At 51.5% G+C, this 23,774-nt stretch overlaps 2 protein-coding genes across 3 annotated transcripts in view; one reads left to right on the top strand and one right to left on the bottom strand.

Moving 5' to 3' along the window:
• The first annotated feature begins 6,300 nt into the window (after window positions 1-6,300).
• The window catches only part of LOC104694830 (neurofilament light), a 23,194-nt gene continuing 5,720 nt past the window's right edge, over window positions 6,301-23,774 (top strand). The window contains exons 1-4 of one of the 2 annotated variants that reach the window (XM_039564365.1): window positions 6,301-7,389; window positions 8,542-8,666; window positions 9,448-9,764; window positions 10,514-10,552. In XM_039564365.1, coding sequence (XP_039420299.1) covers window positions 6,340-7,389; window positions 8,542-8,666; window positions 9,448-9,764; window positions 10,514-10,552 — 1,531 coding nt within the window. In that variant the 5' untranslated portion in view covers window positions 6,301-6,339. Of the gene's footprint in view, window positions 7,390-8,541; window positions 8,667-9,447; window positions 9,765-10,513; window positions 11,090-23,774 lie in introns of those variants that run through there. The other variant, XM_039564366.1, reaches the window with a different exon arrangement.
• LOC104694873 (neurofilament medium) lies at window positions 16,355-21,271 on the bottom strand. The gene is given in 11 exon segments (XM_039564364.1): window positions 16,355-17,594; window positions 17,596-17,688; window positions 17,690-17,797; window positions 17,799-18,303; window positions 19,685-19,809; window positions 20,194-20,226; window positions 20,228-20,395; window positions 20,397-20,788; window positions 20,791-21,084; window positions 21,087-21,216; window positions 21,218-21,271. Coding segments are annotated over 11 exon segments (2,529 nt in total). The 5' UTR covers window positions 21,257-21,271; the 3' UTR covers window positions 16,355-16,952.

The raw sequence follows: 23,774 nt of genomic DNA, 5'->3' as shown, positions 1-23,774 counted from the left end.
TTAATGTCCCACCTCCCTGTTGGTTAATTACTGGGGCCAAAGGACGTTGTTATTTCAATAATACCTTTCTTTTCTATAAAAGCCAAATTGATGCTGTGAGTTTCCACCAACCTGAGAGCTTTTAAAGGGTCTAAAATAGTCACAGAGTAAGTGCTGGATACTAAAAAATACTGAATATCCTTAAGGTCTTCTCCAGAAAAACAGGCTCTGAACTCCTTTTGGCATCAATTAAGTCTAGAGGAAACACACCCTGGGACTGGGATTGGACTGAGGATAAGATTGTGAGAAGAATGATAAATGTACATTTAACAAACAAGAAAAATATGATTATGATGATCAAGCCAACTGAAAGGATTTGGTAAAGATTTATTCATGTGAACATGATTAAAAGATACAAAAAAAATCTGAAACGGAAGTTTTAATACTCAAATTTTTACCGTTTAAGGTTTTATCAAGAGTCATAGAAAGGGCTAAGAGATGGAGATGTTAAAAAAGGGAAAACCCAACTGCAGTTAATGGCAGTGAAATATTTATCCAAAAAAATTGCACCAAAAAAATATACAAAAATATGTCCCACAAAAAAATTTCAAAAATTAAAACCAGCAACTCCTTATCTTCACTTAGTGCCAATAAATGCCCTGATTCTCCCAGTAACCTCTGCTGTGAGAGCCTCTCATCCAGGCTGGGTAATTTATAATTTAATCTCTGCCTCAGAATGGTGCAAAGCCCTTTTCTCTCCAGGAGGAGAAGTGCCAGGGATGAAAGAGCTGAAATGGAGATGAGTATTTGCAGACCTCTGCAAACCTTTCAATTAAGTGATATTAAAATAAACCCGGAGTGCTGGAGGTGATTCCTATTCCATCCCACAGAAATCCTGGACTCCCATCCCTAAGGACACCACCGGGAATGTGCTGCCTGCAGGGAGCTCTGGCGTGGGAGGAGAGGTGCTCTGGCTGCAGAATTCAGGGATTTTTATTCACAGACTGCAGAGCTGAGCACATTCAGCTGCCTCGAGCTGCCTCACTGCAGCAGAGCTCTCCCAGCTCTATTGCTCCCTGGATCTGTGTTTTATGGGCAGCAGCTCGTGCCAGACTGGGAAATAAAGGGATTTTTACATCTTCCCAAGAAATGCTTTGCACTTGTACGTGTGGGGAGATGATTCACTCACTCAAAGGTGGATTTTATTGCTGCCTCTGCAGCACGGGGAAAAAAATATCCCAAAGATTGAAATAACTGAATGTTAGGGAAAGCATTCCTCAGCTGTTCATCCCTCTCTGTGACCAAAGGAAGAACATCCTGGAATTCTGTGCTTCAGCTCCCTGCAGATAAAACCACAACGGTAAAATCTCTCTGCTTTTTAATTGCCCGTGCAGCCCACAAATAAATGATCTTTTGGACCCATGTTTTATCTTTATTTTCATTCATACTGGAAAATTTGGGGAAGGAAATGGAGTCTCTGGCTGCCTTATGAGCCTCCATGTGCTCTCAGCTGTGTTGTAAATGCAGTTTTCTCTCTTTGCCCTGTCACCAACAGGACTTTCTCAAGCTGGCACAGCAAAAAAAAGGGAAAATAGGGAAATAGTCCCACTGCTTCCCCCTGGATATTGCTGCTGCTATGAGGATTCGGCTCCCAAAACCTGAGGGATGTTGAATTTCTCCTGTTATTACCAGATGCACTGGTTCAAGCACTTGTTTCTTCAGCACCCAGCCCTCAACCAGCACCGCAAAAATGGAATTGTTATTAGAGATCCCTTAAATCTTTGCAGCAGGGATGGAGCTGGTTCCCAGAGCAGCTTTTTCGAGCACAGCAAAGCTCAGCTCAACTCAGATCGTCAGGTGGCCTTAAGTGGGGGGACTCCAGTGAAGCCTAAAGCCAAGGCCAGCTTAAACCCAGCTCCTGGTGTGGCCCTGGGGCTGTTGGGTCCAACCCTTGCTCCTCACATTGGAGAAGACCCAATTAAAGCAATGAAACTTTGCAAATTAAAAAGTTGTCTCATTCCAAATAGGCTGGGAGGGCTTTTTCAGGAGTTTTATTTGTCCAGAGGAGCTGCCCCATCCCTGGAAGTTCCCACGGCCAGGCTGGAGCAGCCTGGTCCAGGGGAGGGTGCCCTGCCCATGGCAGGAGGTGGCAAAAGATGCTTTTTGAGGTCCCTTTCCAGCCAAACCTGGGATTTGGCCCAAAACCCTCTCAGCTGATGTCTAATTGCTGGAACCAAAAGCAGAACATCCCTTTAATTGATTCTGGGAGATAAGAACCAACCCTGGGATCTGCCATCGGATGTTGCGGCCTAGTTTGGAGGCCTGATCCAACAAGTAAACAAAGCTAATTAATGAATCTTCTAATTAAGCTCTCCCTGATAGAGCTCAGATGAAAGAATTGGCTGCCTGCTTCCTCCAGCTCCTGTAATCAAGAGACAGAGCAAACTCAAAGTGAGCAAATTGCTGTTACTGTGAGCAGGAATTGGTGTAAGTAATAATAAAATCATGAAAGCTGCCCAGGCACTTGCTATGTCTGGCACCAACAAAGCAAACAGTAGTTCAAAGGAAAGAAATTAAACCCTTCTTTGCATTTCTTCTGAGTCTCCCAGAGACTGTAGCTCAGTCCTTGCAGACAAAATTCTGCTTTGCTTTGGAAATTCCTTTGAGTGTTGCCTTGTATTAAAAGGACTGTTTGGAATATAGGAAGAGGAATTCCTAAAATGTGAGGTTTTGCTCCAATTCATCAAAGTAGATCAGAGCATTTTCTTTTGCCTGTTTTAATCCAACTCATTCAGAGACTTTGATATAATTTTAGACAAATCCATAAGACTTGACATCAGAGCTATTGAATGTTTTTAGCAGTGGGAGTGCCTGATTCCCCACTCCCTCCCATTCCCATAAAGAGCTGGGCTTTTATGAAGTAAAAATCATTTTTTTAAAAAGGAAAACCAGTGTTTTTGCTTTTTTCTTTTACTCAGGACTGCTTGATTTCTGTGTAAATCCCAACTAAGCAGGCACAGCTCCTTCTCTGCTTCTGCAACAAAAGCAGCAGCAGCAGCAGCAGCCACTGCAGGCTCCGCCCGAAATGTCCCTGTCGCAGTTTCTGATGGGGAAATTCTTCGCTTAAAAAAGGAAAAAAGGCAACCCCCCCTAGAGATCACGGGGTGCATTCAGGTAATTTCTTGGTGCTCAGTGAGGCCCCAGCACAGGGCTCAGGGCTGAGCTTTTCCTTCAGGAAATGCCAGTTGCAGGTTGGGATGTGTTAATTCTGGATGCAGCAGAGGAGAAGGAAGGAACGGGAATGTTCTGTCATGGAGTTGTTGCTTTTCCTTGGGCAGCAGTGGGATTTGGAATCATGGAATGGTTTGGGTTGGGAGGGACCATGGGCAGGGACACCTCCCACTGTCCCAGGCTGCTCCAGCCTGGCCTTGGACTCTTCCAGGGATGAGGCACCGCTGCCTTTTCATTCCTGCACCATCCCTCAGAATAATTTGCTTTATTTAGGTCACCCAGGAGAGGTCTGCAAGGGGTGAACCTGGGCTTGGGATCCTCTGCCTGAAGTGTTGATGGGCTGGGGACACTCACACCCAGTTAAACCAGTAAGGGAGCAGCTTCAGCTCCATCAGGGGGAAGGGGGACAATGCTGAGCTGCTACGGGTGAGACAAGTGGCCCAGGCCACTCCATCCTTGCCGGAACCAGCCATGCTTTATTCCCTTGCTCTGCTCACTGTATTGATTTTTCTAACGGTAACACATCCAGGGGCTTGATTATCCTCTGCATTATGGCAGAAAGCAGCAAAAGGGACACAGAGGGAATGGGGGAATCCACCAGCACTCCCCTGTGCCTGGAAATACCAGTTTTGGGAGCAGGATGCCTTCAGGAGTGGCTTTCCTTTCCAAAGCTCCATCCTCACCCCGAGTCCCGTGGAAGTTCCACACTGCAAGGCTGGCTGCAGACGCACTCCCCATCCTCCTGGCACACAGCAAAGGGTTTTCCACTCAAAGAAAAGGTGAGAAGGAATATTAACAGCCTACAGTTACACAGCCTGTTTTGCTGGGATCTGAAGCGCAGTGGTTTTTACAAGCTGAGCTACATTCCTTTATTAATACATGGCATAATAAATGATAGCATTAATAATTAAATCTTGTGCTCGGGTTGCTGTAGGGAAGATTAGCATAAATCCATTGGCATGAAACAAGGTATTTCAGTTTGCAGGAGCTGAATAGCCCAGAATATATCAGCTCACTGAATCCCCGACCAACCTGCTGGGAATCCTCCTCCCTACAATGTCTCTACTCCTCATTTCTTCCTCTTTCAAGCCCAATCTCTGCTAAACCTAAAACGGATTAGCACAGGAAGCTCTACCTGTGCTGCTCTCCTTTGCATAGTCTGAATAATGAATGGCTGCTCTGAGATGCATGAATGCAGCCACGACTCGAATTCAAACAACAAATTGGGAATAAAAATCAAGGCAGAAGCTGGGCTTGCAGTGCTGGCAAATTGAGAGCAGCTCCACTGATCTCCAGGAGGACTCTGTAGATTTGCAGAATAAAGTCTCCCAGCAGCTCTGCTGGGATATGAGTGACACTTAAGCCTTTATGAGCTCTTGGTGCAGTTCATTCCATCCAGAATAAGCTCAGATGAGCAGGGACTGCAGCTCTGTACCTCTGAGAGGCCGTTGCCCTTCACAGCTCAGTGATCCTCATATTTAAATGCCCTGAAACTTCTGGAAAAGCTGCCACACAACAGGTGATGTTCTGTGTGAGGTCACTGGAAAACAATGGGAAATGCATTAAATCCACCCTGCTCTGCCCTTCCTAAATGGCTGGTGTTAAACAAACATTCACTTGTGCCAGAAATACCCGATTACCACTGCAATTAGTGACAGGCACATTCATTCACATCACTAAGCCCTTCCCCTTTCTTTGGGAAGCATCTCAGCATTTTTGTGGTATCTGTCTAATAAATGTCCCCCAATCTGTACTGGCTTTTATTCCTTCCTTGAGAAACCTTTGAAGAGTTTGTTTCGTGTTATATTTGCCCTTCTGACTCAGGGAGGTGAATTCTCGTTGTCTTTTTGAGCCTCCCATGCAGCTTGTGCCCAATACATCTCTAATTTACCTCTGATAAATCTCTGCTACGTAAATACTGCTCTGTTTTAATCAAGCAGTGCTAATAACCTGGCCCCGAGGTAGCTGCAATGCAGATGTCCGGTTTAATCTCTGAGTTAGCCAGATTAGGCAAGGATAAATATGCTGTCCCTGTGATCGGTGTCTCAGACAGACTTTGGCTCCAGGGAGTCTCAAGGAACCAGGTATCAGGGTATTCTGCCAGGACTGAGAACCGCCCTGTGTCTGCTGCTTCTTTCGTGTAATCAAAGGACAAGTAACACTGCCAGGCTTCCCCTGAAGTGTCCAAGGCCAGGTTGGACAGGGCTTGGAGCACCCTGGGACAGTGGGAAGTGTCCCTGCCCACGGCAGGGGTGGCACTGGATGGCTTTAAGGTCCCTCCAACTCGATTCCATGATTCCATGATCCTAAGTTACCTGGTTATTAGGGACCACTTGTAACAAAGGACATGGTGAGGGTGCAAGGACTCGCAGAGCACTCATGCCTTGTGAAAACTGCAAACTGAAGGAAAAAAAAAAAATCCTATTTACACGTGTCTGGGGGTTCTGAGGTGCAGCCAGGGCTGGGTATTCCCCAACCTCACCGAGGGGACCTCAGCCACAGCCTGGGGTTTGCAGCACATCCCCGAGGCTTCTGCCAGGGCAGCTGTGGGGAAGCAGAGGGAAGTGTTCAACACAGCCTGGGCGGGTTGGGGGCTGCACCTAGACCTGAGGGGAGCTGGATCTGAAAGGGCCAGAGGTGGGCCCGGAGGGACGCTGAGAGATGCCGCAGGCAGGTCCGAGGCTGTGCCCCAGGAGGGCCGAGACAGGGCTGAGACGGTGAAGCGGGGCCGAGCCGGGGCCGTTCCAGAGCGGGCCGGCCACAGCCCCCACTGCATCCCTTCAGCGCTGTGATGCCCGGAGCTGTCCAGGCATCCCTTCATTGCTGTGATGCCCCAGGCCAGCTGTCCAGGCATCCCTTCATTGCTGTGATGCCCAGAGCTGTCCAGGCATCCCTTCACCGCTGTGATGCCCGGCACCATCGCGGTGACGTCCGGCCCGTGCCGCTCAGGCCATCACAGCAGTGAGGGAATGCCTGGACAGCTCCGGGCGTCACCTCACCGCGGCGATGCCGCCGCGCCGCGCCCCGCCCCGTCCCCGCCCGGAGGCCGCTCCGCCCGCCCTCCCCGCGCATAAATATCGGGGTGCGGGCGGCGCCCGCCGCAGAGCAGTCGCCGGAGCTCCCGCAACCATGAGCTCGTACGGCTACGACCCGTTCTTCCCGTCCTACAAGCGGCGCTACGCGGAGAGCCCGCGCATCCATGTGTCGGTGCGCAGCGGCGGCGGCTTCGGCTCGGCGCGCTCCGCGTACTCCAGCCTGTCCGCGCCCGTGTCCTCCGTGTCCGTGCGCCGCAGCTACGCCACCTCCAGCGCCTCGGGCTCGCTGCTGCACTCGGTGGACAGCCTGGACCTGAGCCAGGTGGCCGCCATCAGCAACGACCTCAAGTCCATCCGCAGCCAGGAGCGAGCGCAGCTGCAGGACCTCAACGACCGCTTCGCCTGCTTCATCGAGCGCGTCCACGAGCTGGAGCAGCAGAACAAGGTGCTGGAGGCCGAGCTGCTGGTGCTGCGGCAGAAGCACGCCGAGCCCTCCCGCTTCCGCGCGCTGTACGAGCAGGAGATCCGCGAGCTGCGCTTGGCCGCGGAGGAGGCGACGAGCGAGAAGCAGGCGCTGCAGGGCGAGCGGGAGAGCCTGGAGGAGACGCTGCGCGGGCTCCAGGCGCGCTACGAGGAGGAGGTGCTGAGCCGCGAGGACGCGGAGGCGCGGCTGCTCGAGGTGCGCAAGGGCGCGGACGAGGCGGCGCTGGCGCGGGCGGAGCTGGAGAAGCGCGTGGACAGCCTGCTGGACGAGCTGGCCTTCCTCAAGAAGGTGCACGAGGAGGAGCTGGCCGAGCTGCAGGCGCAGATCCAGTACGCGCACCTGTCCGTGGAGATGGACGTGTCGGCCAAGCCCGACCTGTCGGCCGCGCTGCGCGACATCCGCGCGCAGTACGAGAAGCTGGCGGCGCGCAACATGCAGAACGCCGAGGAGTGGTTCCGCAGCCGCTTCACCGTGCTCAGCGAGAGCGCGGCCAAGAACACGGACGCCGTGCGCGCCGCCAAGGACGAGGTGTCCGAGAGCCGCCGCCTGCTCAAGGCCAAGACGCTGGAGATCGAGGCCACCCGCGGCATGAACGAGGCGCTGGAGAAGCAGCTGCAGGAGCTGGAAGAGAAGCAGAGCGCGGATATCTCCGCGCTGCAGGTGAGGGGGTGGGGGCTGGAAGGGTCCCTGCAGAGGAGGAGGGTGGGGGTCTCGCAGGTGAAGGGATGATGGGGTTTGCAGGGTTCTGCAGGGGAGGGGATGGTGGGGTTTGCAGGGTTCTGCAGGGGAGGGGATGGTGGGGTTTGCAGGGTCCCGCAGGTGAAGGGATGATGGGGTTTGAAGGGCTCTGCAGGTGCCAGGGGTCGGGGTTTGCAGGCTCCGCAGGTGAAGGGATGTTAGGGTTTGAAGAGTTCTGAAGGTGAAGGGTTTGGGGATTTGTGGGGTCCCTGCCTGTGAGGGGGATAAAGATGTGCAGGTTCCCTGGCGGTGAGGGCGTTCAGGGTTTTCTGGGCTCTGCAGTTGAAGGGATGGATGTTGGGGTTTGAGGGGTTCTGCAGGTGAGGGGATCAGGGTTTGCTGGGCTCTGCGGGTGAGGGGAGTTGGGGTCTGCAGAGCCTCACAGATGAGGGGATCAGGGTTTGCAGGGAGAGGTTGTTGGCAGCATCACTCCTGGTTTGTGCTGTGCCTGTGTTGCAGGTAAGGCATCCTAAAATGCCAGTGCAAAATAACACGGAGCTGTAAAGCAGGATGTGGTGTGGAAATACAGACCCCAATCAGGATCTGAATTACCAAAATCATCCCAGAGATGGGGACACTCTGGTATTGCTTCTCTGAAGTGTGAGGTGTTACAAAATCATAACGCAGAACGCCCCTGATAAAGCACAAATTCATGTGTCCATGTACTGATACAGCCTGAACTGTTCTGCACCAAAAAATCATGGAATCACTGAATATCCCGAGCTGGAAGGGACCTGCAAGGATCATCAGTGGATATCCCGAAGCTAAAATTAGAAAAAGCACACAGAGGCCAAATTCAAAATGAAACAACACACAAATTTTGTGGATGCTTTGGCACTTGGGTACCAGAAAATTTGGCTCTGTGTGTCAAATAGGGCTGGAATAATGTGCTGTAGAAAACCTGCCAGGCAAGGTGTTAAATGAGGCTTTTTGGCTGAGGGTGGAGTGGGAGCTGTGCAGTTTCTGTCTGCCAGAGCAAGATTAAGTGAAAAGGATTGGAGAAATTCCTTGTGATTATTGCTAGACTTGGGAGAAATGGGAGTTTTATGCTGTCAATATTGTTCCATCCAACAGGATACAATCAACAAATTGGAGAACGAGCTGAGAACCACAAAGAGTGAGATGGCTCGGTACTTGAAGGAATATCAGGACCTGCTCAATGTGAAAATGGCCCTGGACATCGAAATTGCAGCCTATAGGTATGGTGGGGGATGTTTTAATGAGCCAGAACTCAGAGCAGTTCCCATTCTCTTCAGGAGAATTCAGGTTATTGATCATTCCCCCAGCAAAAATCTTCATAGATTTGTGGCAGAGTTTAATCAGCTCCTCTCTATGTGCACACAGAATTTTTAGCGTGGCAATAAATGATCTCAGTTCTCCATCCTGACAGATAAAAATACCTGTTCTGTACTTGGGGGAGAGATTTTGTATCAGTGGAATTCCTCAATAAAAATGGTTCATTTTCAAAATGGGAAATCCCTCAAGTGCCCTCAAGAACGGGGTTTGTTTCTGACTTGCAAATCTACAAATTAAATATTTCCCAGCAGAATTGTTGCTAAATATCTGTGGCGTTTTGTCCCAGATACTGAGAGATTCCGATGCTGGAGCAGAATTTCTGTGGAAGCCACAAGGGGGAATACTGAGAGAGCAGCTCCAAACGTTGTCTGACATCTCAGCAGCAAATTGTTACAGCTGTGCCGGTCTGTGCGAGCTGCAGGGTGGCAAAATACACCTCTAGCTTCACCTGCTAGAGGAACCTGGTTCTAGAGGGGTTTTCCTGTTCCTTCCAACAAGGAAAATTATTAATTCACCTGCAATAGACACATCTGAAAGAGATTATTCCAAGAAAATAGGGTAGCACTGGCACATGGTGCAAAACCAGCCCTTAATTAACAACCAGATATCTCCGGGGCTTGTGATGCTGGATCCTGCTGCAGCACAACCAATTCCTTTCTCTTTGCTTTTGTTTTTCCCTGCTAGGAAACTGCTGGAAGGGGAAGAGACCCGGCTCAGCTTCACCAGTGTCGGCAGCATCACCAGTGGCTACAGCCAGAGTGCCCCCACCTTCGGCAGGTCCGCCTACAGCGGCCTCCAGTCCAGCTCCTACCTGATGACCACTCGCTCCTTCCCCACCTACTACTCCAGCCACGTCCAGGAGGAGCAGATTGAAATCGAGGAAACCATCGAGGCTGCCAAAGCAGGAGAAGCCAAGGCAGCTCCTGCAGAAGAGGGTGAGGAGGAAGAGAAAGAGGAAGGCGAGGAGGAAGCGGGAGAAGAGGCTGAAGAAGAGGAGGAAGGTACTTAGAGTTACTTCTAAATCCCTTTCTTTCGTATTTCATGAAATATATTAGTCCCTGTTCATATGGGATAAACCCCAGAAATCCCAATGATTAAATCTAATGATTAAAACTCTTTCCTTTTCTACTTCCATGAGCCAAAGGATGGTGGGATTAAGCGCATGGAATTCAAGCAGGGAAGTCTGAATATTGAATGCAAGATCAGGTGAAATGTTCAATCAGGCTGATGATAGGTTTCCAAAACCCTCAATGATAATGTTCAGGTGGCAGCAAGCAGCATTTAGTTATGAGGGATATCCTCAAAAAGAAGGACCAAGGACATCCTGAGCTGAATATGAATTCCCAGAGAGCAGCCCAGACAATGGGAACATCAGCTGACGTCTGGGGCTGGAATTACTGGGTTCAGTGCACGGCAGTGTCACATCTCTGCAGTGCACTGGTGGCCGTGGAACTATGAGGGGTTCGTTAGTGTAAAGTTTAATTATAGGGAAATTACAGCCAAAGAGCCAATCAGAGAGCAGTGACAGATTCTCCAAGTCTTTGCTTTAAGCAGTGAGTCCAGAAATGAGATTTTTCACAGCCACGATTTGTTTTTATCAAGTGTTTCAGTCCCCCTGGAAATCCAGGATAAATCGGTTGTGCAGTTTTGCTGTAGCTGGCTGCCAGAATGTGTGGGGTTGAGGGAGGATCCCACTGAACTGGGATCAGGAATTGGACCCGGATGTGAAATACCTTTCTGTCCTTCAAAGGTGCTAAGGAGGAATCAGAAGAAGCCAAAGAGGGTGAGGAAGAGGAAGGAGAAGGAGAAGGGGAAGAAACAGCAGCAGAAGAAGGGGAGGAGTCCCAGGAAGCTGCTGAGGAAGCTGCTGAGGAGGAGAAGGAGGAGAAGGAAGAGAAGGAAGCAGCAGGAAAGGAAGAGAGCGAAGGCAAGAAGAAGGCTTGATCCAAGGGCAGCTTTCCATCAGAACCAACGGCTGACTGAGCTCCAGCTGCAGTCTCACCTATTTAATTCAGTGACCACTGAGGTTCTAAGTTCATGATTATGATGTTTCTCCCTGTGCAGAGTCTGAGTTTGCTTGCAGAGCACCCAAGGCTTGCTCCCCGAGTGCCGCATGGTTCCACGTATGAGTTCAGGGCTTCTGTCTTCCCTGGGTGACCCAGAACCTTAACATTTAAAATGGGGGGAAAATAAGTGGTGGGAATGAAAGGTTACATTTATCTTGCATTTAAAATAATTATGGAAACGGTGGGTGGGGGAAGTGATGGAGGCTTCATTAAGTACGTGCAATAAAGCAGTCAATAAAGTTCAGAAATGCTTACACGGATTCCTCGTGCGTGTCCTGTGTCCCTGATGCCCCTAAAAGGTTGATAAAGGGGTTTATCACACTCACCCTGTGGATGAGCAGTGGGGAAAATCTCTTGGGGGTGTAAAATTTCACACATTTGACAAAAACACCCTGGGGTGTGCTGGGGGCAGGCATGGGTCTCACGGGCTCGGGGGTGCAACAAGCACGAGCTGCCTCCTAAAAAATGGGAATTTGGCCAAACCAATACAGAGGGGAAATGCAAATGTGGCTGTTCAATGGTGGCAGGAAGTTGCTCAGTGTCTGGTGGGTCAGTGATGGAAGAGCGACTGAGGCTGTAGGTGAGGCTTGGAGCAAACATCTTCAAAAACGACCTTAAAATCAGAACATGATGAGCAGTTAGAGGGATGGATGGTGTGGGGGAAGGAGCTGCCTTTCTCTCCCAGCTGCAGAACTCAACCCTCTCTGGGCTGCAGAGGCTCATCCTGAGAATTTTTCAGGGATTTTTAAAGTTTTGCCTGAGCTAAAAAAGGCACAGAAATGGAGCATCCAACAGCAGCACAGCCTGGTGCTGCCTAAGCACTGTGCTGTGCTCTGAGCCTGTTTAACTTCCACTTGCCTACAGCTGCGACATGAAATTAAACCTTGTAAGGGCAAGCACTGGGCTAATGCTGCAAATTAAACCTGTTTAAATAAACTAAACCCATGGAAATCTGAGTTCAAATAGGCATTAATGGCTGCCTTAAGCTTTACAGACAGATGTGGCTGGATGAATTTCTGCACAGGATTTTGGGGTAGCTTTTCATTTTTTGCACTGGGGATGTGGTATCGGTTCTCCTCAACAGCTTTGTTCAGAGAGAAAGGAAATCTCTTTTTCTATACGAATTTTAGGAGTGTTCCAAAAGCATCTCCCTTTTCAGTGTTTAAAGGGTGATAAAAGAGCTTGTGCTGGCTGAAGTAAGCACTTAAAATTATTATTTTCTTTCCCACTCCCAAGAAAAGCAGCAGGAGAAAGAAAAGGAAGCTTGGTCAAGCCATTTGGAAAAGCAGTAATTCCAGTAATTCAGGGAGTTCAGTATCATTCCCCAATTTTTTTCCCTACTTTCCTGGGAGTTTGATGCTTTTGAGAACCAGAAGGAAAAGAGGTAAAATGATTTTCACTTCCTTCAACAACACCTCTTAAATACTTCTTTTTCCATTTCCCTCCTGCTTTATTTTCCTCCCTGTTTTTATCAGAGCTGTTGTTACAAAGCAGATCTCATTTTCCCTCTCCAGGCCAGTGGTGGGGGGAATTGGGGGAACTCGCAGTGCTCTTTACGGAGTGCTTTTACAGCTGCTGGGGGGATGGAGGGGACCTGCTCCCCCTGGGGTGTGATGCCTCCAGCTCCCCCAGCAGACTGCCGGGGCTGCTGCTCGGAGATAAGGAGCAGGAGCTGCTTCTCAGAAACCAGAGCTGGTTCTCAGAAACTCCCCTGAGTGCTGCAGCAGGAAGTGATGCCTGCACTCAGCTGGGAGAGAGGGGCTGCCCCTGAGGAGAAAAAACCTGTTCCAGCCCTGGGCAGAGCCCATCAGGACCATCAAAGCCAGAGCAGAGCTGGGCAGCTCGGCTGGAGAGAGCATTGCCAAGGGAAGGAGGGACAGGACAGGGGGAACAGCTTCAAACTGACAGGGAGGAGGTTTAGATGGGATATTGGGAAGGAATTCTTTATTCAGAGGACCTTGAGGGGCTGGGATGGAATTCCCAGAGCAGCTGTGGCTGCCCTTGGATCCCTGGAAGTGCCCAAGGCCAGGCTGGAGGGGCTTGGAGCAGCCTGGGAGAGTGGGAGGTGTCCCTGCCCATGGCAGGGGTGGCACTGGATGGGCTTTAAGGTCCCTTCCCACCCAAACCATTCCATGACAAATTAAATCCTGCCTTTCTCCAGCACTCTGAGCTCCTTTTAACTCTTCAAAACCCCATTTTACTTCCTCTTCCATGACTTTTCCTTGCTGACAAACTCCTCCTTCCCTCAGCCCTTTGCACCCGTCTCTGTTCTGGAAAGCAAAGCTCCCTGTGCAGCCAGGGCTGCTCCAGAGCAGCACATCCAGAGCTCCAGCAGCTCTCCCCTCTCTCCTGCTGCCGTTCCCAGGCTGCTCCCTGCTCCCTCTGTTCTTTTTATTGCATTGCAGCTCCGCCGGGCTCTGTGAGTCAGCCCCAGCAGGAGCTGCAGCAGGGCTGACTCTGCAGTGACCGCCCGGGCTGGGCCCCAGTCCTGCCCCGCTGCCCAAACTGGTGGGAGGGAGGCTGGGCTGGATCTGTGTGTTCCCAGCTGCTCCCAGGGCTGTGGGATGGATCCTGCTGCCAGCACTCGCTTTACCTTGGAAAATCCAGGCGCTGGCTTTGACGCAATGCAGTAAGAGCTGGCAGAGGGAGGCTCAGGAGAAACTTTCCCCCGAGTTGCAGCTGCAAGAAAAGCCAGGAGTGTCCTGGGGGTTTTTTTCCTGCTCTTTGGGTCTGGTTCAGGCTGAGGTCTCATCCCAGGGAACACCCAGGGAGGTGCTGGGTGCTTTCCCTGAGATGCACACACACCCCCTCCCCTCCCCTCAGCACGGGGAGCACCTGTACAGAACATCCCGAGTCCAGAAATTCACCTTCTAGTAACTAAATAATTAACAGCTCATCATTTGCTGCCCTCCCAGATTAGCTAAGGATACTTTAATCCTGAAAAAAAAGCAGGAATAGAGCCCACATGTGAACAGGGAGCACACAAACCCTGATGACTGGAGAAAATTCTGGTGCCTGACTCAGCTCCCTGGCAAATGCAACCTGTTTGTGTTTTGTAACGCTGCCCAGTTTGTTCCCACCTGGAATTTTGTTCTGGATGCTGAAGAATATCTGTGGCACCTCCACAACCCAGCATAGTAGGAAGATCCTGGTTTAGAGCCCTCCAGCTCCTGAAGCCACGGTGGTCTTGGTATCCCACCAAGATGCACAAATTCTCACTGTCAATTCCTTTAATTAGTGTTTTTCCCTTCATGGATTTTTTTTATTGTTTAATGAACTTCTCTGTCTGAAAATAATTATTCCCTTCGCTGGTTCTGTGCAGTCTGGAGGAGTAATTGGTGCAGAACAGGCAAATAACATCCCATTTATGCCTCTCTGCCCGGGAATTGTGCTCTCCTTTGAAACTGATTGCAGATGTCAGTAGACAAAACCCTCTTGGCACCATGAAATATTAATCAGTTCTTACAGTTTTATAAACATTTAGAAAATTTGTTAACCACTTGCTTGTTCCTCTTAGGATTTGCTGGGAACATCTGCAGTGGGAAATGGGCTAAATTCACAAATTTGGTGTGTGAGAGAGGGGGGGGATACAGTTCTGGGTAATAACTAAAAGCTGTGGCACATTTTGGGTGAGAAAAGGAGGAAAATGAGGATGTTGTGGAACACATCATACCAAGGGCTTGTTTGCCTCCCAAAACCATACAGGGAATGGATGTACCCCGGGCAGAGGGGTTGGTGCAAACCCCTCATCTCAGGAACTGCAATCGTGGATTGCCGGAGTGCAAACCAACACAAATGATGATTTTGGGGTCCCTGGAGCTGTGTCCTACCAGGCCTGAAGAGAAAGCAGCTGGAAAAGAAGCCCAGCATGAGAAATAGCCAGGCTGGGATCCCACCTGCACACGTTAAATGTTCCTGAGTCTCCTGCTGACACCAACATTTAATCCACCGTGCAAGGTGACCCTTCCTCTCCCTGCTGAATATTCCCAACCTTCCACTCCAAGGGGTGGATTTTGCAGTTTGGGATATTTTAGTGACTCCTAGAACTTAACTGAAAGCGTACAAACATAATCTCGTGTTAATTGGGGTTGAGCCATGGTGTTCTCTTGGAAATTTTGTTTAAATCCAAGGGGAAAACGCCTTCAGTGCTCCCAAACCTTTGGTGCAGACACCAAAAATAGGGGAGTGCTTAACTCCTCATTCCTAAAGGTAAAGTTATTTTTGTGTCACACCCACACGTGACTCCAGAGAAGCTGCCATTTAATTTGCTAGCTCTGCTTTAATTAAACATCACTCAGCAGCCGAGCTGGGAGCCCAGATTCCCACCCAGTGCTTTGCTCCACAAAGGCACCCAGATTGGTTTGAAAGCCTTATCTGCTGTGGGCTCCCCGCCACTTCTCCAGTGAGGAACACGCTGGACCCTTCCAATTAAAAACTCCTTGATCTTCAATTACTGGTGGGCTGAAGAATCGAAGGCACATGGAAACCACAGCTTTTGATCAGACCCTCAGTTAGGCAACAGATTTCAGGGCAGTCCACAGCCTAAATCCAGGCTTTGGAATTATTTGCATTTCTTCGTGAGTTATGGGAGGTGGGGCAGCAGCTGCATTCTTCGCTTTCCTTTTGAAACGGGGAATAAACACGAAATTAATCTTAAAATTAATTCCCACATTGGAGTTGGGGCCTTTATCTTCTTCCCTTTGCTTCATTCCTCTCCATTTATTTTTCCAGGTAGAGGAATTTTTGATTCCTCTGGAAGAGGCCACCACTTAGGAGGTCTTGCCATTGAAGATTTAAAAATGTCAAGTTTATAACCCTTTGGCTTTGAGTTTAGAATTTTGTGTTTAGAGGCAGATTGAACCTCTTGATCATTCGAGCCAGAGAATTGATAAGGAGGTTCCCATACAATTAAAGCAAGAGGGGTTAAAATAACCAGAACCAAGCCCATTTTGAGGACCTTGTTGTGGCTTGGTTGAGTCCCCTAAATGGGTTTTTTGCTCAATTAAATGACAAACTGAAGGTGCCACACCCAGCTGTGGTTCATGCAGCTTCTCTCCCAGAAAAACCAAGGAATTCTTTGGAAATTGGCTCTCTTTATGTGTGGATGTTGGGGTGTAAGGAGGAAAATGATGCTTACAGGAGGTTTTAACACTTTTTGGCTCAGTGCAAGCAGCATTGAGGGCTTAGAGACCTTCCCCTTCCTATGAAAAGCAACTGCAACCCCTCTAAGCACCTCAAGGCCAGCCAGAAGTGCTCAATGGATTCCTCTTTCCTCTAGAAAATATGGGATGCGGCTCTTACTTTCTTAATCCAGCCTTTGGGCTGGTACAGGAAATTTCTCCATCATAGCCAATTCCCAAACCACAGAACACCCCAGGTAGGACGGGACCCCCAAGGACCACCAAAGCCCAGCTCCTAAACGAGGACGCTTAGAAAAAAACCCTTCAAGCAATTTTCCATCCCCTTTCAGGAGAGAGCATCCAGCCTAGGAAAGGGTTTAAATTGGGACAAATCACCAGAACAAGTCATGTTTTCATATTGACCTTTATTGAGCAAGAACTGCTGTGACTGTTTTACATCAAACAACAAAAGGTTGCGTACTGTGCATGTCAACAAGGTTCTCCCAGGAGCAAAAGTCCACCCTAATTGCACCAGTGAGGTAAACATAATTAGTTATAAGTAGCTTTTTTTATTTTTTTTTTTTTTTTAAGGCTAGGAGAGTTCTGGTTCTCATGAATACTCTATTACTGTTTTCAGTTTGGTTTTGGCTCAGTTGGTTCTTTGCATAATACATCTGAACTTGTTCCTCAGATACATCCCTCCAACAGCTCAGGAAATTCAGAAAAGCTTCCTCTGCACATTTCATCTCATGCACTAGTAGTAGTAGTATTTTTTTGTAGATCCCCAAGCTCTGTGGAGGGAGTACATCTTGAGCCTGCATGCATTCCCCCCCCCTTCCCTATATTGCACGAAAAAGTAAAATACTGTGTGTCTGGAGCCTCCGTGAGAGAACCCGATCTGCTTTGAAGCCGTCACCCACATGCATTTTGCAGCTGTCTATGGCTTAACCTTTTGCACCGACCCAAGCTCTTGAATTGGTTTGAATTTTAGCTATGGTTGGTTTTATTCGCTCTCTTTAATCTCCTTTACTACGGCGTGTGAAGTGACTTTCTCCACTTTCTTGGTGGACACCAATTTCTCCTCGAAGCTTTCTTCGTGCTCCTCCACCTTCTGAGTGACGGTCACCGACTTCGTGATAAACGTGGTCCCGCTGTCCCCACCCTCCCCTGTGATTTTCTCTACTTTTTTGGTTACCACGATTTTCTCAGCCTTGTCATCCACAGGGCTCACATCGAGGCCGTTGGTCACCACTCCCTTGTCTTCCTCCTCCTTCTCTTTGGATTCCTCCTTTTTCTCCTCCACCTCCCCGTTGATTGCGATGTCCTCTTTCCTGGACTCCTTCTCGGCCTCAGCACTCACTTTTGTTACCTTGGTGACGGTGATGGTCTCCTCCACCACAGCCTTGGCATCCTTGACCGGGGAGGGAGGCTTCTCTGGGGACCGGGGCTTCTCAGGAGTCGCGGGCTTCTCGGGAGTGCGCGGCTTCTCGGGGCTCGCCGGCTTTTCAGGGGAGCGTGCCTTCTCTGGGGTCGCAGCCTTCTCCGGCGTCGCAGCCTTCTCTGGGGTCGCAGCCTTCTCCGGGGTCGCAGCCTTCTCCGGGGTCGCAGCCTTCTCCGGGGAGGTCACCTTTGGCGTGGCAGGCTTTCTCTGGAGATGCTGCTTTCTCCTCCTCCTTGGCCGCCTTCTCTGCTTTCTCCACCTTCTGTTCTTTCACTGCTTCCGCGGCTTTTTTCTTTCGGGGCGGCCTTGGCCGGCTCTGTTACGGGGGATTTTGGGGGCGATTTTGGGGGCGATTTCGGGGGGGACTTTGCGGGAGGGGTTTTGACCTTCTCTGCCTTTGCTGGTACCCTCTTCAGCTTTGCCCTTGGCCTCAGGTTTTTCCTCCTCTTCCTCAGCTTCCTCCTCTTCTTCCTTTTCCTCAATTTCTTCTTTTTCAGAGCCACCTTCTTCTGCGGCGTCAGATTTTGCAGCTTCTTCCTCCTCTGCTTCCTCTTCCTCCTTCTCTTCCTCCTCAGGTGCAGCTTCTTCTGCAGGAGCCTTCTCAGAAACTTCTTCCTCTGCAGCTTCTTCTGCTTTTTCTTCCTCCTGTTCTTCCTGCTGTGCCTTGGCTGCCATTTCTTCTGCAATGGCTGCCAGGGCATCTTCCATCTCAGACTTTTCATCCTCCACCTTCGTCTCTTCAATGATTTCTTCTACAAACTTGTGCTGGACCTTCAGCTTTGGTGGTTCGATTTTCGTTTTCTGGATTTTGGTGGATGCTATTGTGACAGATGGTGGTCTGTGTGTGAATATGGGACCAGTAATGCTTCCAGAGAAGGCACTGAATCTTGTCTCTTCACCCTCCAGCAGCTTCCTGAGGGAATCAGGAGGAGAGAAAAAAAGAAAATGAGCATAAAAAACCAAAATAAGGGACAGTTGTTGGAATAATTGTGGCTATCCCATCCCTGGAAGTGTCCAAGGCCAGGCTGGACAGGGTGTGGAGCAACTGGGATGGTGGAAGGTGTCCCTGCTTTGGGATGAGCTTTAAGGTCTCTTCCAACCCAAACCATTCCAGGATTCTATCACAGTCCCTGCTGTACTGTTCCCTGCCAGCAGGACAGAACCAGTTTGCTGTGGAATGTGCTGGAACTGTCCAGTGCCATCCACGGCTCACAGCCCCAGCCCAGCTTTCCTTGAATCCGCTCTTCTGCAAAACTCCCATCCAGCAGTTTTTAGCTTGGTTTGCCTGTGGCAGGTGTGACACGTCAGTGATCAGTTAAAATTCATCTTTAATGTCAGAAAGCTCCATTATGGCGTAAATCAGCAGGGATTAGGACAACTCATTAATTTCATAGGATTCATTACGACTTAGGCAACAGAATTTGACACAGCCAAGAGACCCAAATCCAAATATTGTGTCTGAGGTAATCACAGCTGATTAGAGCACATGTTCTAATTTGGTAATTTGGGCATCCACCTTTTTTTGTGGGAATATGAGAACTGGAGATTTCAGCTGACTTTGGCAGCAGCCAGCTACAGCCCCGGGGTGTCTGTGTGTCTGAACAACCTCAGGAATTTCAACAGATCTGGAGATGGGGGTGGTTTTTTGTTGTTTTTACTTTTCTTTATTCAAATGTTTTTCATCTGAGCCTGTGACCCAGAAAAATCAGGAGCTCTCCAGTGAGTTCTGAAGTGATACAGAGGAGACTAAAAAAACCTGCCAGGTGATGGCAACAGCAAGCAACGCTCAGCTCCAGATTACAGCGGGTGCCTCTGAAGGAAAGTTGAGGCAAGAAAAGCAAAAGTGTTTGTGACAGGCAGATCAGCACTCGCTGCCTCAAATCATGATCAAGCAAATTCCCTGTCTCTCCCAGGCGATGAAAGGGAGCCTCTGGTGACAAGCCCTGCATGCCTGGCATCTGCAAAGCAGACAGGAATTAAAAATAAACTCGTCTTTCGCTGCATCTCCTGCTCGTGCGGCCAAGGACAGAATGCGGCGCGGGAGCCGCCGCACTGAGTCACGCTGTGCCGTGCCCGCGGGGCTTGCCTGGCAGCTCTACCACTGATTAGCTGGTCCCTAATGACTTCTGGGCTCTAACTGGGCTGGCTAATGGTTGCAGTGATTTAGCCAGGCTCTAATTTTTACCCGTGTTCACTGCATGCAGATATTTCTTAGCTGTGGTAAAGCCTCCCGAGCCAGCAGCATCCGCAGTGCTATTAATATTCCAGACACGTCTGCAGTGATCCCACTGTACCTGTACGCAGCAATTTCGATGTCCAGGGCCATCTTGACATTGAGGAGGTCCTGGTACTCCCTCAAGTGACGAGCCATTTCCCACTTCGTTCCTCTGAGCTCGTTTTCCAGCTGGTGAATCGTGTCCTGCAAGGGAGACGCAGAAAACCCCTGTGACACGGGCAGGCGCTGCACGCGGGGACAGAGCGGGCACAACTTCTCTGAGGGGACTTTTAGAAACTCTTCCCGCCGCTCGGGGAGGCAGGGCCGGCATCAGAGCAGGACCCACCCGCTCCTACCGCCCTCCGCAGCATCCTCTCCCCGCCTTCCGCATCCCTGCATCCCTCGCTGCGCAGCCGGCACCGGGCACCCCCGCATCCCTCCCGCCGGAGCGGGCACCGGGCATCTCCCGCACCCCTCCATCTCTCGCCGGGGGCTGGCAACCGGGGCACCTCCCGCATCCCCCTCCCAGAGCGGGCACCGGCCATCCCCCCGCCGGGCTCGGGACAGCCCCGCGCCGCCTCCCGGTACCTGATACGTGGTGAGGTCGTTATTGTGGCGCTCCCTCGATGTCGCTGAGCTGCCTCTCCAGCGACTCCTTGGTGCCGCGCACCGACTCGAGCTCGATGCTCTTGGACTGGAGCTGCCGGCGGTACTCGGCGATCTCCTCCTTGGCGGAGCGGATCGCCTCCTTGTTCTGCTCGGCCGCCTCGGTGAGCTTGGCGTAGCGGCAACTTGAACCACTCCTCGGCCTGGTGCATGTTGTGGTCGGACTGGCACTCGAGCTGGGCGCGGATCTCCTTCAGCGCCGTCGTCAGGTCTGTCTTCAGGTAGTCCTTCCTCTCCACCGTGGCGTGGGACGCCTGCAGCTGCGCCAGCAGCTCGGCCACCTCCTCCTCGTGGTTGCCCCTCAGGAAGGCCACCTCGTCCTGCAGCGACTGCACCTTCTTGTCCAGCTCGGCGCGCATCAGCGAGGCCTCCTCCATCTCCTTGCGCAGGGCGCGGATCGTCGCCTCCGTCTCGTCGCGCAGCCGCGCCTCATCCTCGAAGCGCTCCCGCAGGCGCTGGATGTCCTCCTCGATGTGCTCCGAGTCCAGCTGGATCTGCGCCTTCTCGTGGCTCACCTGTCCAGGGCCCGCGCAGCTCCCGCAGGCTCCTGCTCGTAGGCGTCGCTCAGCTGCGCCCGCCCGGCGTGTTTCTGCCGCAGCGCCGCCAGCTCCGCCTCGATCTCCTTGTTCTGCTGCTCCAGGTAATGCACCTTCTCGATGTAGCCGGCGAAGCGGTCGTTGAGCCCCTGCAGCTGCTCCTTCTCGTTGGAGCGGCTCAGCTTGAGCTCGGCCGCGCCGTTGAGCAGCGAGGACTGGCTCACGTCCAGGCTCTCGGCCGAGCTCAGCACCGTGGAGCCGTAGGTGGTCCGCGGCCGCCCAGGTTGGGGCGCTTGTAGGACGAGGACACGGTGCTGCCCGAGCCCCGAGACCACGACTGCGAGCGGAAGCCGCTGGACGGGGACGCGCTGGCGCGGCTGTAGGTAGCCCGGGTCTCGGTCACCCGGCGGGTACGAGGGGTTGCCCAGGGGCTCCATGGTGTAGCTCATGGTGGGGCGCTGGGGGCGGCGGTGCGGGGCTGCTCCGGCCGCCGCCGCCCCTTTTATAGCCCCGCCGGGCGGCTGCGGGGCGGCCCCGCACACGTGTGCGGGGGGCGGCTCCCCCCGGCCCGGCCCCGGCCCGCCCCGCGCCCCGCCCCGGCTCCCCCTTCCTTCCCTTGCCGTCCCTCGCCTCGTCCCGGCTGCCCCTGCCGGCCCCTGACGCCTCCCCGGTGCCCTTCCCCACTCCCGCTGCCCTGCCCCTGTTCCTGCCCCTCCTCTCCCTTCTCCTCCCCGTTGCCCACCCACTCCCCCCTTTCTTCTTTCATTGCTGCCCACTCCCTCCTTTCTTCCCCCTGCTCCCCTCTTCCCTCTCCCGTGTTCCTTCTCTCTTGCCCTGCTCCCTTCTCCCCCTTCCCTAGGCCAGCACCCTCCTCCTTTCCTTCCTTCCTTCCTTCCTTTCTTTCCTTCCTTCCATTCTTGCTTTCCTTTCTTTTTTCCTCCCTTACTTTCCATTCTTCCCTTTCTTTCTTCCCTTCCCTTTCTTTTGTTTATTTCTTTTTCTGTTCTCCTTTCCTTCCTTTTCATTTCTTTCCCCTCTTTCTTCCATTTCTTTTCACTCTTTTCCCTCTTTTCCTCCCTTTTCTCTCCCGCAGCCCCTCCTCCCGCAGCGCCCACGGCAGAGCGGAGCGCGCTGCGGGCCCCGGGCCGCTGCCGGGGGCTGCGGAGCCGGGTAGGGCCGGGGCTGGCACCGGGAACAGGGAACCGGGAGCGGGATCCGGGAATGGGGATCAGCGGCTCCATCCCACGGACAGCTCCCGCCGGGCGGGCTGGGAGGGTCGGGATCGGCCTTCAGCGGGGCTCGGGGGGGTTTCAGGGGGCAGAGGGCCCCGCAGATGGGTGGGGAGGGTCCATCCCCCTGCCGCCCCCCGTCCCCAGGCGGGGTCTGGCGTGTGAAGGTCGCAGCGGGCGGGGGAGGCGGCGCTCGCCGGGGCTCTGCGGCACCGAGCGCTCCCCGCGCCGGCTCCGGGAGCTCTGCGGGAGGAGCGGGGGGAAGCCCTGGAGCAGCCGGGCTGTCAGCAAGAGTTTGGGAGACCCCCGGCATCTCAAATCCTTGCTCTTGGTGCTTTTCTTCCTCTCTTTCTCCCTTCTTCTCTTCCCTTCTCTTGTCCTCCCACCCGCCCGCTTTGATCTAACGCTTGGTGCATTGCTCACCATGAATAATAAATTGTTTGAAACCTTATTAGAAATTACATTTATGGGGGAAAGTAGACTTTGTATGGGCTGCATGACAGTGCCTGGCTGCCATCCAGACTCTGAGCTCCTCTTGGAGGGATTACAGCTGGAAATGGATTAGTAAACTGCGAAGAGAAAAAAAAAATAAAACAACAAAAAAACCCCCAAACCCCAAAACTGCTGGTGCTAGAAAAATCCCTGCCACAGCTCGCATGGAAAAGCAGAGGGATGCTGAGGGGGGAGGGCTAACTCCTCGCTCAGAAGGTGCTGAGAAGGCTCTGTCTGTGCTCACAGCCTGAATTTTTAAGCAGCTGATCTCGAGAAAGGCAAAACCCTCCTCACAAACTGCCGGGGTGCCTCCAGCCCGGGCCGCCCGGACAGCTCCTGGTGGGGTGTGTGCGGCTGGGGAGAGTTGGGGAAGTCTGAGGGACAGGGTTAAACTTTGCCGAGCACATGGAGCCTCGCACCTCTCTGCTGGCTCATTAATATGATGCTGTCATAGGACTGCAGCACTGCAGTCAGAGCAGAACTCGGATTTAGCCACGGATCTGCCGGGTTGGGCTTCCAAACACGGGCAGCTCCAGCCACCGGTTCACCTCTGGAGCTTCAGATTACCCACACAGGACAAGGATTTTATGCTAATGAAGCAATCACGGATTCTAAACCTGCTTCATTAATTGAACTGAAAGTTTTTGCCATGGGCACAAACCCCTTCGGATTTCACTGGGAGTCAGAATAAAATTCCTGCCTATCGGGGCATTGCATTTTGTTTCTTTTTAGGGAAAAAGATGCATTTTAAACTGGCTTATTAATGAGTTTTTTCCCCCTGATAATAAAGATTGTGAGGGGGGAACAGATCGTGGTTTTATCCTTGAGGAAAACTCACTGTATGAGGAACCACACGGTTAACAGGGGTGCTTGGCAGCTTTTATTATCCTTTTAATCTCCTGAAAACAAGGAGTGGCAGATGGAACTTTGTAATAAAGCTCCCTCTCACTGAACACCTCGGTGTTTGAGATCCTTTTACCCTCTATGCAAAATAAATTGTTGCTTTATAATCAAGCAGCGCGAGGTTTGATTTATTTTTAATAGTGATACCAAGCAATGCAAACTTCTCTAGAACACAATACATCCCATATATATATACATGGATTGCTTTAAAAGTCGAGATATTTAGAGGAGGAGAAGTTGGCATTCACAGAGGTGTTCCGTGCAGAAATTCTGAAATAAAATTCATATGGTTTTAATTGAAAGCAGAGCCTTGCATGTGAATTCCTGATCTTGATCAGATGCA

The sequence above is a fragment of the Corvus cornix genome, chromosome 22 (genome assembly GCF_000738735.6).
Source record: "Corvus cornix cornix isolate S_Up_H32 chromosome 22, ASM73873v5, whole genome shotgun sequence".
Taxonomy (NCBI): Eukaryota; Metazoa; Chordata; class Aves; order Passeriformes; family Corvidae; genus Corvus; species Corvus cornix.
The sequence above is the reverse complement of the archived record's forward strand: the minus strand, read 5'-3'. Positions and strand labels throughout refer to the sequence as shown.